Source organism: Plodia interpunctella, chromosome 27 (genome assembly GCF_027563975.2).
Source record: "Plodia interpunctella isolate USDA-ARS_2022_Savannah chromosome 27, ilPloInte3.2, whole genome shotgun sequence".
Classification (NCBI taxonomy): domain Eukaryota; kingdom Metazoa; phylum Arthropoda; class Insecta; order Lepidoptera; family Pyralidae; genus Plodia; species Plodia interpunctella.
In genome coordinates this window covers 2560827-2580552 of record NC_071320.1, presented here as the reverse complement: position 1 = coordinate 2580552, position 19726 = coordinate 2560827, and the positions used below count along the sequence as shown (strand labels likewise).

At 36.0% G+C, this 19726-nt stretch overlaps 3 protein-coding genes across 3 annotated transcripts in view; 2 read left to right on the top strand and 1 right to left on the bottom strand.

Annotated features, from left to right (window-relative positions):
• pio (piopio) overlaps window positions 1-2789 on the top strand; it is a 51715-nt gene extending 48926 nt beyond the window's left edge. The window contains exons 9-10 of the mRNA XM_053765196.1: window positions 166-303; window positions 1157-2789. Coding sequence (XP_053621171.1) covers window positions 166-303; window positions 1157-1354 — 336 coding nt within the window. The 3' untranslated portion in view covers window positions 1355-2789. The remainder of the gene's footprint in view (window positions 1-165; window positions 304-1156) is intronic.
• A 564-nt stretch (window positions 2790-3353) lies between these two features.
• Window positions 3354-5791, top strand: LOC128681372 (uncharacterized). The gene is made up of 2 exons (XM_053765199.2): window positions 3354-3902; window positions 4427-5791. Exons 1-2 carry the CDS (start codon window positions 3749-3751, stop codon window positions 4978-4980), a joined length of 708 nt encoding a protein of 235 aa, XP_053621174.1. The 5' UTR covers window positions 3354-3748; the 3' UTR covers window positions 4981-5791.
• Window positions 5792-6116: 325 nt separating this feature from the next.
• Window positions 6117-19501, bottom strand: Nadk2 (NAD kinase 2, mitochondrial). Its single transcript, XM_053765193.1, has 11 exons — window positions 19161-19501; window positions 17066-17201; window positions 15263-15427; window positions 11631-11732; window positions 10860-10968; window positions 10320-10429; window positions 9011-9131; window positions 8310-8443; window positions 8005-8144; window positions 7280-7405; window positions 6117-6923 (listed from the first exon to the last, which is right to left on the bottom strand). Exons 1-11 carry the CDS (start codon window positions 19207-19209, stop codon window positions 6805-6807), a joined length of 1311 nt encoding a protein of 436 aa, XP_053621168.1. The 5' UTR covers window positions 19210-19501; the 3' UTR covers window positions 6117-6804.
• Window positions 19502-19726: the final 225 nt, after the last annotated feature.

The window sequence follows — 19726 nt, the reverse complement described above, 5'->3', positions numbered from 1 at the left end:
GTGTCTTAGTTCAGTAACTGGCATTAAAAACGGCAAGTACCTAAGGCTTTGCAAAACCGGGTCGGCGACAATACGAAAAAAAATATAGATGTGATAGTTTTTCTTTCTTTTCTCATAGTTTTTCTCGAATCTTTCTTATTTACGGCCTCATAAAATTGTTTCCAGGAGCCGTGTGCGCATAAACAGCGCCAGCGCACGCGCAGGCAGTCTGAAGAGGGGTCGCCGGCTACTGTTGAAGTATTCTCAGGATTATACGTCAACGAGGCTGATTCCGCTGATAATGATGAGGTCACCAGTGAAAAGGTACGAATTCCAGATATATTATTTGGTGAATTCGCAGCATATAATCAATAATAAATAAATAAATATATTAGGACAAACCACACAGATTGAGCTAGCCCCAAAGTAAGTTCGAAACTTGTGTTATGGGATGCTAACTCAACGGTACTATATTTTATAACAAATATATATATATAGATAAACATCCAAGACCCGGGCCAATCAGAAAAATATCGTTTTCCATCATTACCCGACCGGGTATCGAACCCGGGACCTCTCGGTTCAGTGGCAAGAACTTTACCACTGCGCCACCGAGGTCGTCGTATTACACGATCAAGCCATTGGTCTGGCAACTGAGGATTCCGACAAGATGGTGGGAAGTGGAAGAGAAAAGTAGGAAAGTGGACCCTGTGCTCCGAAACTCAATGGCGGCGGAAGCAAGATATACGCTGATAGATATAATGACAGGGAAATAAGAAGAGGTATATAAGTGTGGCGGTGTAGGAAATTACGTAGGCACCTGGAGAACAAATGTCGGGCCATGCCGCTTCCATGGCACTAGCAGAAGGGAAGCCCAGTGCCGGCTTGAAGTCGTCAAAGATGATATGCGTGACAAATGGTCTAAGTGATGGAAAAGTGGTGGAAATGACAACTAAGGATGCCGAAGACCGAGTGCAAGAGAAAAAATTGGAAGCGATCCCTGGGCTCCAACGCTCCATGGTTGAGGGAGAAGCCGTGATAACGATCTACTGAGAGAAGTACGAGAGGCGCGAACGTGTTCAGCCAATAAACTAAAAACTAAACTAAAAACAATCTATGACATATTTTTCAAAGTGCTGGTGTGTGCGCCATTTTAACTATAGCTTTTTTTTTACAGAAAGAAGACGAGATCTGCATTTCGCAACGGAACTTTGCTATTGGTATTTGCGTTGCTGGCGTCATCCTAATGATCTGCGTGATAGCAGCCATCGCTTTCATCTTGGCCAGGCGTAGGGACCCTAAGACTTACTCCAGGACCGGCAGCTCGTTATACAGCGGCCCTTACACTAATACAGGATATTCGCATACTAGTTAAAATAATAAAAAAGAAACAACGAATTTTGAAAATTGTGAAAACGTATACACTAGCCGCTAGACTATTAGAAATGTTATTTTTTTTCCATCACAGTTCTGTATAACTGTGTAGGTACCTACGTAAATAGTCTACATTTTGACTTTTTAAAACTGTGCGTGAGAAGTATTGAGAAAAGAATATCATAAACAAAATACAGAATTTTGTACTTATGTAAGTACCTACTGCCATAAATAGTCCAGTAATGTAGTTCTTTTTTTAATTCGAAAAAGAATTATTTTGTTTGGAAGAGTGTTTAAAAAATGTACATAAATTGACAAAAATGATTTGATCGAAACTATCGTAATATAACTATATGTATAACTACCTATTTTAAAAAAAAATGTTGTGTTCAGCATCACAACGAAGTCAAGTTAAGTAAGTATAGTTTACCAATAAAATTAAGGCAATTTAAAATGTATTTATGTGTAATTTTTGTGATAATTCGTTAAACAATAATGGTTGCCTTGCATTACGTACTTAATATTAATACATATCGACTATGAAACGTCGAATAACTTTTAGGGGTTGCAAAAAGAGGCCTGTAAAATCTACCTCGGGCATTTTAAAAGTAGGTAAGTACTTATTAAGTACTATTTTATGTGTTTATGTAGATCGTGCAGATTGCTGCTTTGTTTGTTTTTTTTTGTTTCGATTTGTTGCCAATATCGAAAAACAATCAAACATTTTGAATCATTTTAATAATAACTATTACATAAAAAAATACGAAAGAAACGGATACAAAAGTGATTTTACAGGTTTTTTTTTCTGAATAGGTGGCGGGCTATTATTTCTAAACATCAATCTTTTTCTTTGTTAATTCACAATCGATCGATCCGTATCGACATTTTTTTTTTGTTTATTGCCTCGTTTTATTGAGGAGGCAAAGGGTACTAGCCCATACAGCCAAGTCTTTTGTATTGAATATCTATAACGACATTTTATTAGTGACGTGTTATATTTTTTAATTTACTCTACGTGGGCAAATTAAATTATATACACACAACGTATTCGAGTTTTATAACAGAGCTAAATCTTTTTTTACTTACTTATTTTTTAGAATTGGATTCGTTGCCATATTTTTTAAGTTAGATAGATTAGACATTCCAGTGCTTTTGCCATTCCGTCCGTTTTCGGTGCTATTTTTATTTTATTTTCGCTTTAAGTGCGACCGTATATTATTATTTGTTTAAATATTAATAAATCTAAATGTACGGCCAGCCTTACGCTTACAGCATCCTATATATTATCTATATCGATATATGTTTCATATCTACCCCATTGTTGTAGCTGCCTAACTTTTTATTATTACTATATTTTGATACAATGGGGTTCTGGAACTATATCGGTCGTATGACAATGTACGATTTTTTTTAACAAATATACTGACTTGAATAAAGTTATGTATTTTATTTTCATGAACATACCAATCCAGGCGCCCTTTTCCTTACCCACAGATATTAAACATTACAATGTTTGTAAATCTGTGTCCTTACCAAATGAATGATCCATCCACCGACCATACATGAATATTATGTAAAAGAGTCTAGGCACCGCTATCTATCCTATTCAGGTAGATATTGATCATGTTCTATCAATCAATTAGTATTAAACGTTCCTCAGACTCCAATCATACTGCCTATTTGGTGAAAACCGCAGAAAAATCCGTTCAGTAGTTTTTGAGTTTATCGCGATCTGGCAGAGTCACTTTGTTTGATAGTGATTTTAAGGATTTTTATTTTATTAAGTACTTCCAAGTAAACTTTATGAAAGACCAAATAAAACTATAATATATTGGACGTATAACTCACAGATATACTTATATATATAGCAAAAAACAAAGCTCCACCACCACCGGGTTTCTTTACAAGCGAATAATGCACTGGGCTGTCTACGACTTCGTCAGTGCCTTATCTGGTCAATGTCAATTTGTCTGACAGCAAGGCTGACAAAATTGACTTTATAAGATATGAAGTAAAGATTTTGAAAAACGAAAGGTTTTTTAGGTTATATTATTTAAAACAAAAACGATACTGATTATTACCATGTAAGAAGCCACTTATACAACTGAACGAATATGTTATTGGTTTGTATTACATAATAATGAAAACAAGTGAAAACTGTGATTTGTCTTGTTATCTCTTGAAAAGTGGCGCCGACTTTTAGCGGTCGCTTCATAGCGTGGCGTCAAATTACGTCACGGAAACTATGGAAAAAGATGGCGTAGTTTCTCGACACCGTAGCATAAAATAGCGGTGGCGTTAAGTCTATATAAGCCAAAAAATTGCATGACTGTGCCAAGGGATACACCGCCTAAATTCTTCCAATTTTTTTCGCTATTAAACTTTAACTTTTAAAATGAAAGTCGTCTGGACCAGTGATGAAGACGAAATTTTAATAAAATTCGTGCGTGGCCACGACATTTTATACAATGTAAGACATAAAAACTACAGACAGACAAACGCCAAACGAAAGTTGTGGCGGGAAGTAGGCAAGACTATAAATAAAACAGGTATGCTTACAAACCTAACCTAACAGACTTTGGAATCAAAGTTACCTATTGATCCTTGTACCGCTACTCTAAGGCAAACCTATTTTTAAACATTTAAAATATTATAATTGACCAAGTCTGTCCTGTTTTTACAGCTAGACTGCTAAACCCATTTTGATGGAATTTGAAATATACATAGTAACTGACTCAAGGTCAAACATAGGCTTCCATGGGCAGAGCCCCTCGCAACAGCTAGTTGAAAATATAACCAGCCTGTTGCACCAAATCTGTGATGAACTTTACTATTAAATTTGTGGTTTTGATGTTATAAAATATAGTATCATTAAGTTGGTATCCCATAAAACAAGTTTCGTACTTTGGGGCTTTGAACTCAATATGTATGATTTGTCCATATATATTTATAATTATTTATGTATTCTACCCATATCCTGAACAAAACCCACTCATGTCAAAATTGAAATCTATTATAAGATTTAATGACATTACTTAAAATATTTCAAATCGAATTCTAAAATTACTTGCAGAGACTGAATGCTACAAGAGATGGTGTTACGTAAGAGATTACTATATTAGACGCAAAGGAAGAATCATTACAATTGGAGAAGCGGCAATGAAAAGAGCCAACCTCCTATCCTTCATAGACCACTTCACATTATCCCATAAAAATTTGGCCGAAATGGACATGATGGCAGAAGATAATTCACAGGATGACAGTGAACCTATAACATTCCTGAATGATTCAGATGATACAACATTCGACAATGAAGAGAGCAACACATATGAAAATTACAATAGCAAAGACTCTGAGGATAGTACTAATATACTGTTGGCCCAGAAACATAAAATAGATTCGAAATACTGTCAGAAAAAACAGCTTTCTCTGAACGAGATGGACGAAACAGACCTATATTTCTACTCCATGTCCAGAATAATAAAAAAACTGCCGAAACACGAGCAAGTGCATTTACGGATGCAAATTGGGGCTTTGGTGGGAGAAGCAGAACTGCGCTGCCTACCTATTGAATCATCGGCAATAAGTTCTTTTGTTAAGACTGAGTTTTCTGAATGTGAATCATAATATGAACATACATTTTCCCAATGCAAACAGTGGAGTATAAATTAGTTTAATTTATGTTACTACAAATATTATCTGTGGCATTGATACAGATGAACCGATTGGTAGATTTGGATATCTCAGTTCTGAATTATTGAATTTAAAAGATATATTTTTATAATACAGAGTCTAGTATATATGTTATTCACAACTGCTAGTGGGAAAGTAATATATTCCAAGTTAAATATTTTTCTTTCCACATGAATTATTTTCAATACATAATAAAATAGGTATAATTAGATATAATTTTAATAAACCTTGGTTTTATGTAGTTGCACATAGAAATCTACAATAGTTTGGCTAATTTAAAAGGCAACAGTCAAGGAAACTATTTGTAGATATTTTTTTTTTTTATTCAATCATGAACAATTTAAAAAATACAAGAATAATATCATCGACGTAGGAAAATCTATCTATACATAAACATATAGTAAAACTGTAAATGGAGTCGTTCTGGGAATAATAAAGCCAAAACATTTTTTTTATCTGTGTATGTTTGTTCGCACAACACGCAAGAATTGCCTGATGAATTTTGATGCCGTTTTCACAGCTTTGTAGAGCTTATATGAGTATGTCTTACTTAAATCTAATATAGGTATACATTGCTTAGAACCCGAATTATTGTCAATAATAAGTTACGAGTGGATACACTTAATAAAAGCTAGTAAGAAATAAAATCAGTTACATTTGTTTGAATATCATATAATCTGTGATAAAATATTTGTTTTTAATTTTATTTTAAAATGTGGTCTTAATAAATGAACATAATTTTGTCTATAGTTTCTATTTAAGACATCTTGATCAAAATTATACTTTTCTACAAAAAAGAAATATTGGGCACAAATACAAATATATAAAAAAAACAAGTCTGCAGTTTGAATATTGTGTTATCTAACCACTGAAACTTCATAGGCACCGTTTTGTATTGTAATATTGAAATGGGCTTTGTACAAATAAAGAAACAAATGGAAACGAAATATTATATTTTTTCATAGCCATATTTCCTCATGGCTCTGAGTGTCGTGGTCATTACGTGGAATGATACACATACAATAACGTTTTTGGCATTATTAATGGAGTGGTTTGCCTTTGCCTTCTCCATTTCCCAGACAAGTTAATCAACCAGTGTGCCGGTTTCCTCACGATGTTTTCCTTCACCGGAAGCAAGTGGTCGATGAAAACTACTATACATGAGTCAGATTGGTATAAAACTCATGTGGCACGAGTAGGATCCACAGACGTCTTAACCATTACACCACCACCGCTTCAATTTTATTACATTATTATAGTTACAGTAATACAATTTCCAACAAAGTATTATATTGCACAATAGCCCTTATTTTTATCATTTTTAGCCAATCTGCACTTATTGAAACACAGTTTTAAACTTACAAAACTAAAATATCAGTCTTAAACTAATTTGATTTATATTTAAATAACATTATATAATAATTATTAATTATATAATAACAACGCATACTAAAATAGCGCCATTTGATCACAGACATTACACCATTGCAATCTCGCAGGGTAAGCAACTTTTGGCGCGTCATACAAAAGATGGGTCTCAAAACAATACAAGTTTATACCCCGTTCTTTTCTCACAAGTAAACAATCTCACAGTGTCTTTATGATTTCACAGCAATATAAATTGTAATAGACTTTTTAGGAAAAGACTGTAGAAAGTAAGATTAAGCGTCGTTTCACGCTTCACGACGACCTGAAGATTCCTGCTAGAAATCGAAGGTTAAGCAACGTTCGAGCGTCCTTCTCCAGGATGGAGATGACCTAATGAGGCAAAGCATCGTCCATCTGTACGGTCATCAAGGAATCTTCTGGATGTACTTCTAACACGGCTTCAGTGCCATCATTGAATGGGAAAGACACGCTGCCGTCTACCACTAGACCTGAAATGATGAGGTTGTTTGATCTCAAAGTGATATTGAAGAAAAAAAAGACATGGCGTGTTGTTCCGTCTTAGAATGGACCACTTTATATCCGTGGATGTCATACGAGGCAAGTAAGGGATACACAACACAGCCTCGACAGCTGACAGGCAACAATAGCAGTCTCAAAAAGGGTTGACGTCAGGCCGGTCGTAAAATCATAGGCAAATTTCAAAATTTTATAGTATTTTTTTTTATTTTGCAGCTTCGAAAGTATGTAATGAGACAAATACGATTTTCATACAAACTTTCGGTTAAATTTGTTATACCTAACACACAGAGTAATATTATTATAAATGCAGAAGTTATATATATACCGGCGTCGGTGCAGTGGGACTCGACCCTGACGGCGGAGGCGCGGTTGCGCACGCGCAGCCCGCGCGGCGCAGGCCACTCCTCGAGCGCGATGTACTCGCGCACGCTGTACGCCAGCTGCGGCGAGTCTGCGCACGGACAGTACACGGTGCTTCACAAGGTCAGACAATTGTACTAAATATGTATAATGTAGGTATCTTTAGGGTCATTATGGTTGGTTGGGAAGTATATTTCATCACAATAAAAAACAAAAAAATAACAAAACTTTTATTAAGAAGTCATCGCCATAAAAGTAATATTTCATGTAGCTGTCGAACAAACATAGCTTTCTTTACGAACATTTTAGCAAGTTGTGACTTCACACCTTGCTAAAATGTCATTTAGTATGGAGCGTTTGGACGAGTCTAAAAATGTGTGATTTTATTTTTGTCATATCTTTGTCTACATCATATCTTTGTCACATTCTACTTGGGGCAAAAATAAATTTTTGTATGTTTGTAACGCCATAACTTTCGAACCGTTGGTCCGATTTTGATGAAATTTAAAAGGTCTGTAGGATATGCCAATTGAATTTTTAAGTTGGTGGGGCATCAAAATCGGTTCAATCGTTTTTGAAATAGTCACAATTTTGTAAAAAAAATAATTTTGTGTTCGCGAGGTCTAAGTTCGCGGCGAACGCCGAGTGTGCGTTTGTCAGACATTTTGTCTGGAGTGTGGTACAACCCACCTGGCGGGAACATCAGCTTCTGGTTGTACCTCTCGGCGACTTCCCTCGCGTGCTCCAGCCTCGTGTCCAACTTCACGTTGTAGTCCTCCTGTAGTATCTTCATCAGTTCTAACACAGAGTGAGTTCGGAGGCAGTTGATGCTGAAATCAAATTATATATTGAAATAATATGTTATACTAGTTGTTGGGCCGTGCGTTTTACAATTTGGATGAATACTTTGAGTATAATACTAGTATTGAGTGATAACACGATATAAACGCGTGTGAAGCCGCGGACGAAAGCTAATGAAATATAAAAAAAGTAACCTGAAATGCCACGATGTGCTTCCAGTCCCAGTAGTGACACACAGTCCTGAGCTTTTTGTGTGCGTCCACTGGCCGTTGTCGATCTGCAGCCGGAGCAGAGACACGCGCGACGTCACGCTCTCTCCTATGAACACCTGCGTGAGAGAGAGGGGGACAGGTGATAGGCTTGTATTAGACTCCACGCGGCCATATTATGAATCTCACTCTCATCTTTCGAGTGTTAGATTACGAACTGTGACGGTCCAAAGCTAATTAATAAAATACGATGACATTTAGAAAGATTAATAGCTGTGATTTTACGACCGGCCGCCTGCCTGACAGACGTCAACCGTCTTATAATTACTAATGAAAACAATATTTTATAAGGACACGCAGCTTTTTATTCACTCTAGAGAGATTGCAGAGACAAGATCACAGAACTGAAGTGGGACCATAGACATAAACATATTACAGTTTTAATTATCATCTTAGTACCTGACATTGCCACCTAGTGGCGCTAGTGTGTATATGACTCAAATAATTCATACTATTTCGATATCAATGGCTAACACGTCTTTAAAAATACTATTTTTGGCCTATCAGCTGTTAAGACTAATGTGTTCTTGGGTCAGCTATCCATCATTACAAAAAGTCGCAAATCAAATTACTTGTTGGGTCGTAAACCTATCTATTCATCCGATTGTCTATGGAAAACTCCTAACCTCATTGAGTGCTAGAAATGGCAACACTTTAGTGGAGGTGGCGGTCTGAGGCGCGGGGGGAGCGGGACAACAACAGCACTCCTCTTCTGGGTCGTCGTGTCTGTTCGATACTGGAGGGTATCTGTAAGAGAATGTTATATTTTATTCTTTACTAGATGTCGCCCGGGGCTTCGCTGCCGTGGGAATTTTGAGATAAAATATAGCCTATAGCAATCTTGGATAATGTACCTTTCGAATGGTGAAAGAGTTTTTGAAATCGGTTCGGTAGTTTCGGAGATTATTCGCCTCAAATATACAAACTCACAAACGCTTACCTCTTTATAATAATAGTATAGATTTGTTTTATTTATTAGGCACACCAACAGATTACAGATAATAGACAACAACAGTACAGAATTTCATTCAACAATGTTTTAAAACTATTTCATAATCCAATACAGCATAACATAATTAATTTATTGAATACTAGCTGCACCCCGGGAAATCCCGTGGGAATTTCGGGATAAAAAGCACCATATATGTTACTCCAGGTTGTATTCTACCTGTGTACCAAATTTCACAACAATCGGTCCGGTGGATTTTGCGTAAAAGAGTAACAAACATACATACTTACATACACACGTCCTCACAAACTTTCGCATTTATAATATTAATAGCAAGCCTTAAATAGTTTTATCAGAATAATTGAATTAGTGTAATAATATTTGTGTAATGACAACAGCCAATTGTGAATTGAAGTGATAGTGTACGAGATTTCTTTGTTACTAAAACTGATTTAAGCGGTCGTGGTCCAGCTGTTAAGACGCTTGTGAACCGAATAGTGTCAGGTTCGAATCCTACTTGTGCCGCATGAGTGTACCAATCTGACATCCAATCATACATTGTATATCATATACCATACCATACCAATCATACATTGTAAGATTTCATAGACCTCTTGCTTTTGGTAATGGAAAACATCGGCATATTTTCTCAGCAGGGTCCCAAAATGCCGAGCACTTTGTAGAAATACTATATCCGACTGACCAACACTGTTTAAATGTGCTTCTTTCGGCATTTCTTCTCAGCAGCGGTCGTTCCGAAACGCTAGTAGTTTATAGCTTTGTCAAATATTATCTAAGTTAGATTATGACACGAAAAAGCTGAACAACAAATGCTTTGGCAAACCAGCAATGTACGTCGAAACCGTCAAAGTTCGAACTGTATACCAAAATAAAATAATAAAAAAACTCAAAATTATTAAATTTAGAATGATATACATCACTTATTGACGTCAAAAAAATACCATTAGTGTATTAGGTACACATACCTACAATAATGCAATGTGTGGAGATCAACCGGCGTTATTTTGTCTAACAGTTTAGGCACACTGGACACGGTCGTGCGTATCCGGGTGCGGCGCATCCATCTGAACCGGCCCTGGAATCAAATAATAGCTAAGTTTTGACTCGGCCTTATTATGGCGCTTGGCTTTACCTCGCGCTATAATCTCACCTCGTGTGAAATATTTATTAGTACTCACGGAAGCAATTAGGTTTTCTGGATGCAAGATCCTTTTCCGTACTTCAAAGTACATACAAACGGTTTTGATATATCCAAAATTGCTTGAACAGTTATTGAATAGTTACAGCGTAACTCTTTACGCTGTAACGGAACTAACAGACAAACAAATAAATAAATAAACTTACTTTCGCATTTATATTATTAGAGATTACGTCGATTAAGAGTTCACGTCGTCTCGTATGAAATATTTATTAAAGAGAGGGAAAAGGGATTTTTTACTGGCATCACAGTCTAGAATGAAACTGAGGGTACAAATAAGGTGGAATGAAATCCTATAAGTACTTGCCTCCTTCAACGCGTGTAGCGCTCCCTTGACGTCGTTGGAGCACCAGGTGGGCAGGCAAAGCCGGCCGACCGACTTGTGTGGCGCGCTATTAAAACCTATAACCGGTTTACTGAAATAAAATTGAGATAAATAAATAAAAATATATGCACTAATCACACGAATAGAGTTGCCCCAGTGAGTTCAGAACTTGTGTTACAGGACATTAACTCAACGATACTATATTTATAACTAGCTGCGCCTGGGCTTCGCTGTCGGGGGAATTTCGGGATAAAAAGTATGTGTTATTCCAGGTTATTTTCTACCTGCGTGTATCAAATTTCACAACAATCGGTCCAGTACATAATGCGTGAAGAGGTAACAAACAAACTTACTATTGTATTTATAATATTAGTTGGGATATATACATATATAGATAAACATCGAAGTGCCAGGTCAAACTGAAAAAGATCGTTTTGTATTTTGACCTGACCGGGGATCGAAACAATTTAGCAGTCCGACACGATCATCAAGCTACAGTGGTCGTTTGAGAGGTAGGTAAATATAGAATCTAGAATTCCACAGCACGAGGAGACCATGGAATACCTTAACCTTGGCAACTGATAGGCAACAATAGTATTCCCAAGAAGGGTCGACGTCAGGCGTGCGACCGGTTGTAAAATCACAGCCGCCTTCAAAAAATTAAAGTTTATTTTTTATCTTCATCCTGAACTGGCACAGCCTGAAATGTAATCAGGAACACGTAGATGAGAGAGAAAGAGAGGGAGAACTTACTTGGCATCTCTTACTCTTGAAGCTGCCAGGAGAAAGGTCCCGTCTCCACCGCAGGGTACCACCACGTCGCACCAATTTATTAATTCTTCGTTATATGTTAATCTGTTACAAAGAAGAAGAAACTATTGAACTGTTGTTAAAAATTTCATAAACCAATTTAATTTTTTTTTTACAAAAATGTCACTTTTATTGTTGTCAGTGAGATCTCATTGCATTCAATGTGTGGCAAAAATAATATCCGTGCAGTAAACCGTTGAGGAGTTCCCATCTGGAGTCGTTCCTGAGTGCACCATTGGCTCACGCTTATCATAATGACGCATGTCAAACTAAACGTGTGTACAAAATTTCAGCTCAATCGGTTGCAGATATCTGCTTTGAAATTGTGTTGCAAAATTCCACCCGAATAGGAACATACATTGTAAGTTTAATAAAAACTTTTAATAATAAAAACCACTCCATGCTGATGAAACAGGACAGTTTTTTTTTTGTTAAAAATAAAACAATGTTTAAAATTCCGACAACCAACAATAGAAAAAAACGCACATATAGAAACACGGCTACAAACTAATATGTAGGCACTAATAGTTGACAGAATGTCAACGAATCTAAAATACGACATAAATATTTTGACAAAAATCATATAACGAAGCCAAACATACGAGGTACTATACTAACGTCTCTCCTCTCCCCGCCTCGATATTCCCCGAATCCTACAATTTAAGCATCTTCAAGGCAAAAGTGAATAGGCATTATTTGAGCTTGCGTGTAACATTTTAGACCACATCTCTGTTTCCCATCTGGCTAAACAAGGTAGAGGATAGAGGTCAACTTCACTAAAATTTCTAATTAAAAATAAAGTAAGTTTCGAGTGTCAAGTCGTCATGTCTCCAAATATAGGTAATAAGAGGCTCCCTATGTGTGTTCGTAACATCATACGATAAAAATGGTCCAGTAGAAAGAAATAGCTCTTCCTCTGTAACCCTCCGGAACAATTAGTCCACCTTCCCCATTGGTCCATTTTGATTGTTTGGTCTACTTTTTACAAGGCTTTACGTGCACCTAACCAAGTACGTATGGTCTGCATCAAGTGTCTCGTGGTTACACTCCGGTCCGAAGTGTGTTTATAGTTTAAACCTACCTTAATTTCACGTTACGTATTTGCGGATTCACTATTTTAAGGTCATTGACCATTGTATCAATAAAATATGTGCCCCGCCCACCTATTTTAATATCACTTCACTGTTTGACAAAATTATTGCATAATATTACTTCACTTAATACACTGGGGTTCAATTTTTGTGTCGTCACGTTGACGTTTCAATCTTATATGTTTTAACGATAATTTTGTTATCAAAAAGGTCGAATTTTCATAATCGGTCTTTGAATTTCAACGACTTTCACTTGCTAATGCAAAACATATATTTATCAAGTCAATAACATTTTAAACGCAATTATCAATTTATCATCATTGTAAGAGCATTTTATTACATTGCAGAGCATGCTGAAAATTATCAAGATTTAATTAGCATTAATCAATAAACCCGTCCGACCATACTGAGACCGAGATTTTGAAATTTTGAATGAAGTTATCATTCAAACATATTTAACGGGTTGCTGTATGAATTATATCTTTAAAATTCATTTATGTACGTAAGCTTCTGTTTTCACAATATGTCAGTAAAGCAGTTGGTATTTTAACTATAACTTTAAATTATAACAAAAATAATAAAGGGCCAATGATAGAGCCTTGTGGTATACCATGTATTTATAACAACATCCGGGAAGGAAACACGTGACTGCAGTATTTATAATTACAATTCAGTGTTACGGAAATTAAAGGGACAAATATGGACTATTCATTCATATATTTTAACAATAATGAAAGATGCACTCTGTCAAATTCCTCTTATAAATGCATATTCATTTATTTGCCAACAAAATTTTTTGCGGCCCTATTACGTCGCCCCAAATGCAACTTGCAGAGATAAAAAAAGGAAAGAGAGAGTACTCGTCATTTTGGTGTGTTTCAAATAAATATATCAAATTATATAATGACCATTCAACATTACGTCACCGCACATATGATTTACATGACCGTTGGCCATGTATTGATAAGAAACAGCACATTCACGTTTCAATCTCACCTTGGTTTGCTTGATAACGCGGTTTTTGGCTTAATTAAATAAATTGAAGTAATAAGTGGAGATAAATTTAATTTCAATCATTAATTCATTACTTTATGCTTACCTACTAGAGGGTACTTAATTTTAAAATGTCGTAATTAAGCAGATATATTCAATTCAAGCTGCGCCCTGGGGCCTCGCTCCCGCGGGAATTCAAGGATTGTGTTATTATTATATTCTACCCGTACAAAGTTCATAACAATCCGCCCAGTAACATTCATGTAAAATGGCAACAAACACATCCTTACAAATATTTTAGTAGGATTGAGAAGGCTCAAGATTAAGCATCATAATTTTATTGATTTCGAAAATTCTTGCACCAGGTAGACGCAATACTATTTCCTAGTGACATAAGGTGCTTATTGTTCTGATATTCTCACGGGAGCATCGCACCACGATTCAGCTAGTATTTTTGTAAATAAAAGGGCTCCATTGATTCCGTTTGAAGTTGACTTTGAAAATTTTAAATCTTTATGTCTCACTAATGACATGATCACGTATCTTCAGTCTTTAAATTTTTTATTGGATTGTTGTTGCCTACCCGAATACAGATGGTCAATTTTAACGTTATCTACTCATGCGCAGATAATGTGGTATCTACATGCAAAATAACATGCGATATACTTTATCATTTTTTTATTATTTGCTAATGCCACGCCTTCGAACGGGCGGAAAATAAAAAAAAACACGTGGCTCAACATTCCATACATATACATATAAAAATTAAATAATTTAATGTTAGTTTTCTTGCTATATAACATTCGAATAAAACTTTATACCTTCTAGTTGTCCCAATTTTAGCTGAATTTGTGGATCTAGAAAAAAATGACATTCAACCTTTTCCAATTTAAATCAATTTGTCAAGGAAAATCTTTTATTTGAATTGATAGTATGTAATTTTGACCATTGGGTCAAGTATTTGTAGCCTGGTGATAATTAATCCCTTAATTCACGTATACGCTATTTTCTACTTATCAATAGAATCAAAATAATAATAAAATTAATCGTTCATTTTAGATCTGGACAATAGACTGTCCAGATGATGATTATTGAATCGATGATCAAAAAGCACAGATAAATTTGAAAAATAACGATCCATACTCTAGCTATCCCGACCTGCAAGCCCATAACATTGCCTCTCCTGAAGGCTTTCTAGTAGTTGTGTGTCTGCTTCATCGCTTGAAGGCAGGCCTCAAGAACGCTCACCTGCTAGCCATCTCGACCTGAAGCCCCATATCCTTGAGGCTCCTAGCGACTCCTTCCTCGAAGGCTTCTGTTGGTTCTAGGTCTACTTCACCACGTGAAGGCAGGCCCTCAAGAACGCTCAACTGCTAGTCATCTCGACCTAAAGCTCCATATCATTGATTCTCCTAGCGACTCCTTCCTCGAAGGCTTCGGTTGGTTCTAGGTCTACTTCACCACCTGAAGGCAGGCCTCAAGATCGCTCACCTGCTAGCCATCTCGACCTGAAGCCCCATATCCTTGAGGCTCCTAGCGACTCCTTCCTCGAAGGCCTTCTGTTCGTTGTGGGTCTGCTTCATAGCCTCGAAGTCAGACCCTCGCTTCCTGATGATCCTCTCCAGCTCTGTGTCGGAAATGTTGTCGCGGCTGTGTCTGGGGATAAATAGTTGGTACTTTTAAATAATTCGCTACAAAAGTTTGAAAGAACTTTTGAATGAGTCACACTTTGACTGCTGAATACGCTCGCAGCTGTTTTCATTTTTAAGGCATTTTATATAGCCTGTTTAAGTGTCCCACTGCTGAGCAAAAACATTTCATCATTTGTCTCCCATAGGTTTCTGTCTTGGGCCGTTATAATCTGCATCAAGATTTGGCAGCAGTCAATGTGTAATTATTTTTTTATGAGTAATTAATGTTTTATCTTGTCAATTCTATGGTCCACGATTGCTTAATCATGATAAAATTTTGATGACTTTACGACCACCGCCTTTACACCGCCTGCCCTAAGTCAACTCTTTGGGAATAATCATGCGTAGCATAGCTAGTAGTGATCTATATTCGTTCAATAAATTAGTTTTCAAAACACGAAATGACATGTCTTATTAGATGGCAATAAATCGTAAATTATCTCCAGGATCGAAGGGTTAAGATCTATTTATATATCATGGCGCAGCCATTATCATAATATTATTGTAAAATACACGTTTCTCATCACAATGGTGCATGAATACAAAGCATGTACAAATTACCCAATTAAAACTATTTTCTAAAGTTGATTAAGAAAAGAAAGACGAGAACTTTGAGATATCCTACAATGAACTCTATAAGAAGGTATAATAAATGCTGATTTGTAATGAAAATAGTTGCTTAATATTATGTTTTCTGTTACATCATGCACAGTATACAAGGTATTTTTAATTTAAGAATAAAGTTTAAGAATAAAGAGTAACAAATATACATACTCAAAAACTTTCGCATTTATAATATTAGCAGGATTCATCAACTAGGCAGGAAACCTGCCTAGTTGTATTCACGATGTTTTCCTTCACCGGAAGCGGATCCGAAAGGAATACATGAATCAGATTGGTAAACAAACTCATGTGGCGCGAGTAGGATTCGAACCTAGGACCTTTCAATCACAGCCGGTAAGCTTAACCACTGCGCCACCACCGCTTCAATATGGATGGATAAGGAAATAATCAGTACTTAATAAAACTGCATTGGACTGCTATGCTACACGGTCCTCTTATAGGTCAGGAGATATACCGGTTATAACTGGTATAGCTAATATTGAAACAGATTGGTTATCATGTTTTAATGTTATTCCCTTGTCAGAAGTTGGGATGATTTGTGTCTTTGTGGAATATTATTTGATAATTTAGTAGTATTCCATATTTTATTGACAATATTTATCAGTTTATATGGGAGATATTAAGCTGTTTGTGAATGAATATAGTCTTACTTATTCAAACTTTATTAACGAAACTGAATCTGACGTATCGTGTTGTAAAATCTATTTTTATTGCAAATAATGTTTATATCCTGACATATTATAAACAGACATCGCGTCGCATCTGTTTGTCAGTGTGTAACTCAAAAACTACCGTACAGATTTTTGTAAGGTTTTCACCGACAGATAGTTTGATTCCTGAGATTCCTTTTGCACATATATGTAGTTAGAAGTACGGAGTAGGACAAGTACCTTTTGTGTCGGAAAATCTATTGCCGTGGAAAGAACACGCGGGCGACGACGCCACGGGCAACAGCTAGATTATAATAAGGTGTACTCACTTTTCGTATTCATATCTCGTAACTTTGGAGACGATTAGACATTTTTCCATGTTTAGTTTGGGCTTCTCATTGTTGGAGGTTGCACTGTCTCGACGTGCTGTCCGCGGGAATATGGACTCTTTCGGTTTGTTCATGCCTGGAAAACATTATTGAACCTGAAATTATGATTCTAGGTCCCTATAAGTGAGTCCCTAGTGAAATCCCATAATATGCGAAAAAATTATCACATCTTGAGTCAAAACCCCTTTTTTTTTCAGGAAAACTTAGGGGTTCCCGCAGGAATTTTTCTGTGCAGTGTACCACTAAGGTGTACCCTAAAAACATTATTTTTTTTAATCTATCTTGTACAATCAATATTGTTTGTAGAATATCAGCAGGGGGTACCACTTGAACTACTTAAATGCAGTTTACATTGATAATGTGATAAAAACATTAATCATTATTTGTTGACATTTCACAAGAACGGAATTTTTCACACAGATAACAAATTAAAATAATCCAGAATACATGTTTTGGTACTGATGTCATCAGAACTCATTAATATTTTTTACTATCAGCTGAAAAAAGGTATGGAAAGAGCAAATGTGGCAGACCATGGAAGCTTTGGAGTGATGATTTCAATGGTTGTGTTTGGCATCCAATAGAGCGGCTTGGATAGCAAGTTTTAACATTTAAAATTGTGCAATCAATACATATAAAACTCTTCCATTACTGAGTGACTGACTGACAGACAACATACAGACAAAACTACTGGGCGTAGGAAGCTGAAATTTGGCATGTAGATTCCCTGCGGAGTGTAGGTGAGCAATAAGAGGGGGTTTTTGGAAATTCTACCCCGAATGGGGTGAAAAAGCTTTAAATGAAAGTTCTACACCATTGAAGTTAGTGACTTGAAAATTTGGATTTTAGTTGTTTACAATAAATTAATTAATACATGTTTCAGATTTTTATGAAAATCAACCCTCAACTCCTTCAAAGGGGGTGTGAAAGATTATATGGGACTTAATACAATTTTTAAGATAAAAAGCTGAAAATTGGTAAACATACTCTTTGTAGTAAATTTTAAAAATGGTAATTGTAAAATAAGTCACGAAATACCAAATAAGACGCGGGCGAAGCCGCGCGCGCTAGTTTAAACATTTATTGACCATTAAAGTCCATCCTAAAAAGTCTATATTTATTTATATTGCTGTAAAATCATTAAAAAAACTTGTTTACATAATTGTACATAAAATATAGTTTAGGTGTTATGCCACTGTCACAGCTCACATGGAAGGATGTCCCTGGACTGAAGATTAATAACAATCTAACTTGTTTATGATATATTGATAGTGTTATCTACACAGGAAAGCAAATAATTATAATTAAAGGTTAAATTAAGATTAAGTAATTAAACTTGATTCATTGGGATTGCTATACAAACATTTAAATATAGTGTTCTTATCAGCACCAGCAAGTGAAGTGCTAATTACTATTGTTTAAATTTTTCATGGTTTTAGTTTTTTTTCACTATGCATTATCAAGATTACCTATTTAAAAATATATATTCTAAAAAATAATAATAGGTAATTTTACATGTGGCTATGATACTAGAAAAACAATGATCTACAGATTGACATTATTTTTAATCATATTGTAGGCTATCTACAAGTAGGAACCATTTTGTAAATCTAGGTTGTTCAAATACTACCTGATAGGTGCTAAAAACATGTGACCAAATTAGCATAACAAACATTAACAGTAAACAGAATACTTCTGGTGTGTATCTTCCTTAGAATAGGGCCACTATATATCCATATCTTTATAGGCGAATAAGGGCCTCATAGCCTACTCAGCTGATAAGCAACAATAGCATCCCCAAGGAGGGTTGATGTCAGACAGGCAAAATTTTATTCTCTAATTTATTAAAACTCTATTTATTTAATCTCTTCTCCTCATGTTCCCAGTTACATTTGGGGCTGTGGCGCTGCGACGCTCGGGGTCAGCGTTAAAAATAATCTTAAAATTTTGGAGATTCCACTGTGGATGACGCTTAGGGTGCTACGCTACGCGGACAGCAACAAGGAAACATGCAGTGTCGAGAGAGAATACTTACGGCGCATAGATCTAGCAATAGATACAGAGAAATTGTTCAACACGGACATTTTCCGGCACTTCACACAATTCTTCACAGGTTATAATTACGCCCACGACCTTACAAAATGCCACTAGCACTTATAAGATCACAGTTCAAACGTGCCAAAGTTGAAGAGTAGATGTAATGTAATTCCTGACGAATATAAAGTATTCCGGCGTCAGATTAGAGGCGTGGTGGCTATGTAGTTACTTCTTGCCTTCTTGTGAAAGGCGACTGATAGATAAGCCAATCTTAATAATAGAATTCTCACTACACGAAACCCGCAAACAGAAATACATCGTCAAACCAAAACGAAAACAAGAAGGGTCTGTCAGTTGACAGATAGATGAGATGATGACTTTGACAGTTTCAAATGTCACAACAACCTACGTATTTTTTTTGTAGAAATACTATACGGTTCAGGCTAAGTTCAACGATTGTGCAGCCTGGAGATTTTACGTTAATATTATTTTCTACTATATTAAATTTAAAATATTGAGGAACATACTTACAAAGTATCAATTTTAAAACAACGCACCATACTT

Coding starts and splice junctions, on each gene's coding strand:
- Nadk2 (XM_053765193.1), bottom strand. CDS start 19,209: ATGTCCGTGTTGAACAATTTCTCTGTATCTATTGCTAGATCTATGCGC. Junction 10,430..10,859: donor CGCTACACGCGTTGAAGGAG/GCAAGTACTTAT, acceptor ATTTGATTCCAG/GGCCGGTTCAGATGGATGCG. Junction 7,406..8,004: donor GAAGCTGATGTTCCCGCCAG/GTGGGTTGTACC, acceptor GTCCGTGCGCAG/ACTCGCCGCAGCTGGCGTAC.
- LOC128681372 (XM_053765199.2), top strand. CDS start 3,749: ATGAAAGTCGTCTGGACCAGTGATGAAGACGAAATTTTAATAAAATTC. Junction 3,903..4,426: donor CAAGACTATAAATAAAACAG/GTATGCTTACAA, acceptor AATTACTTGCAG/AGACTGAATGCTACAAGAGA.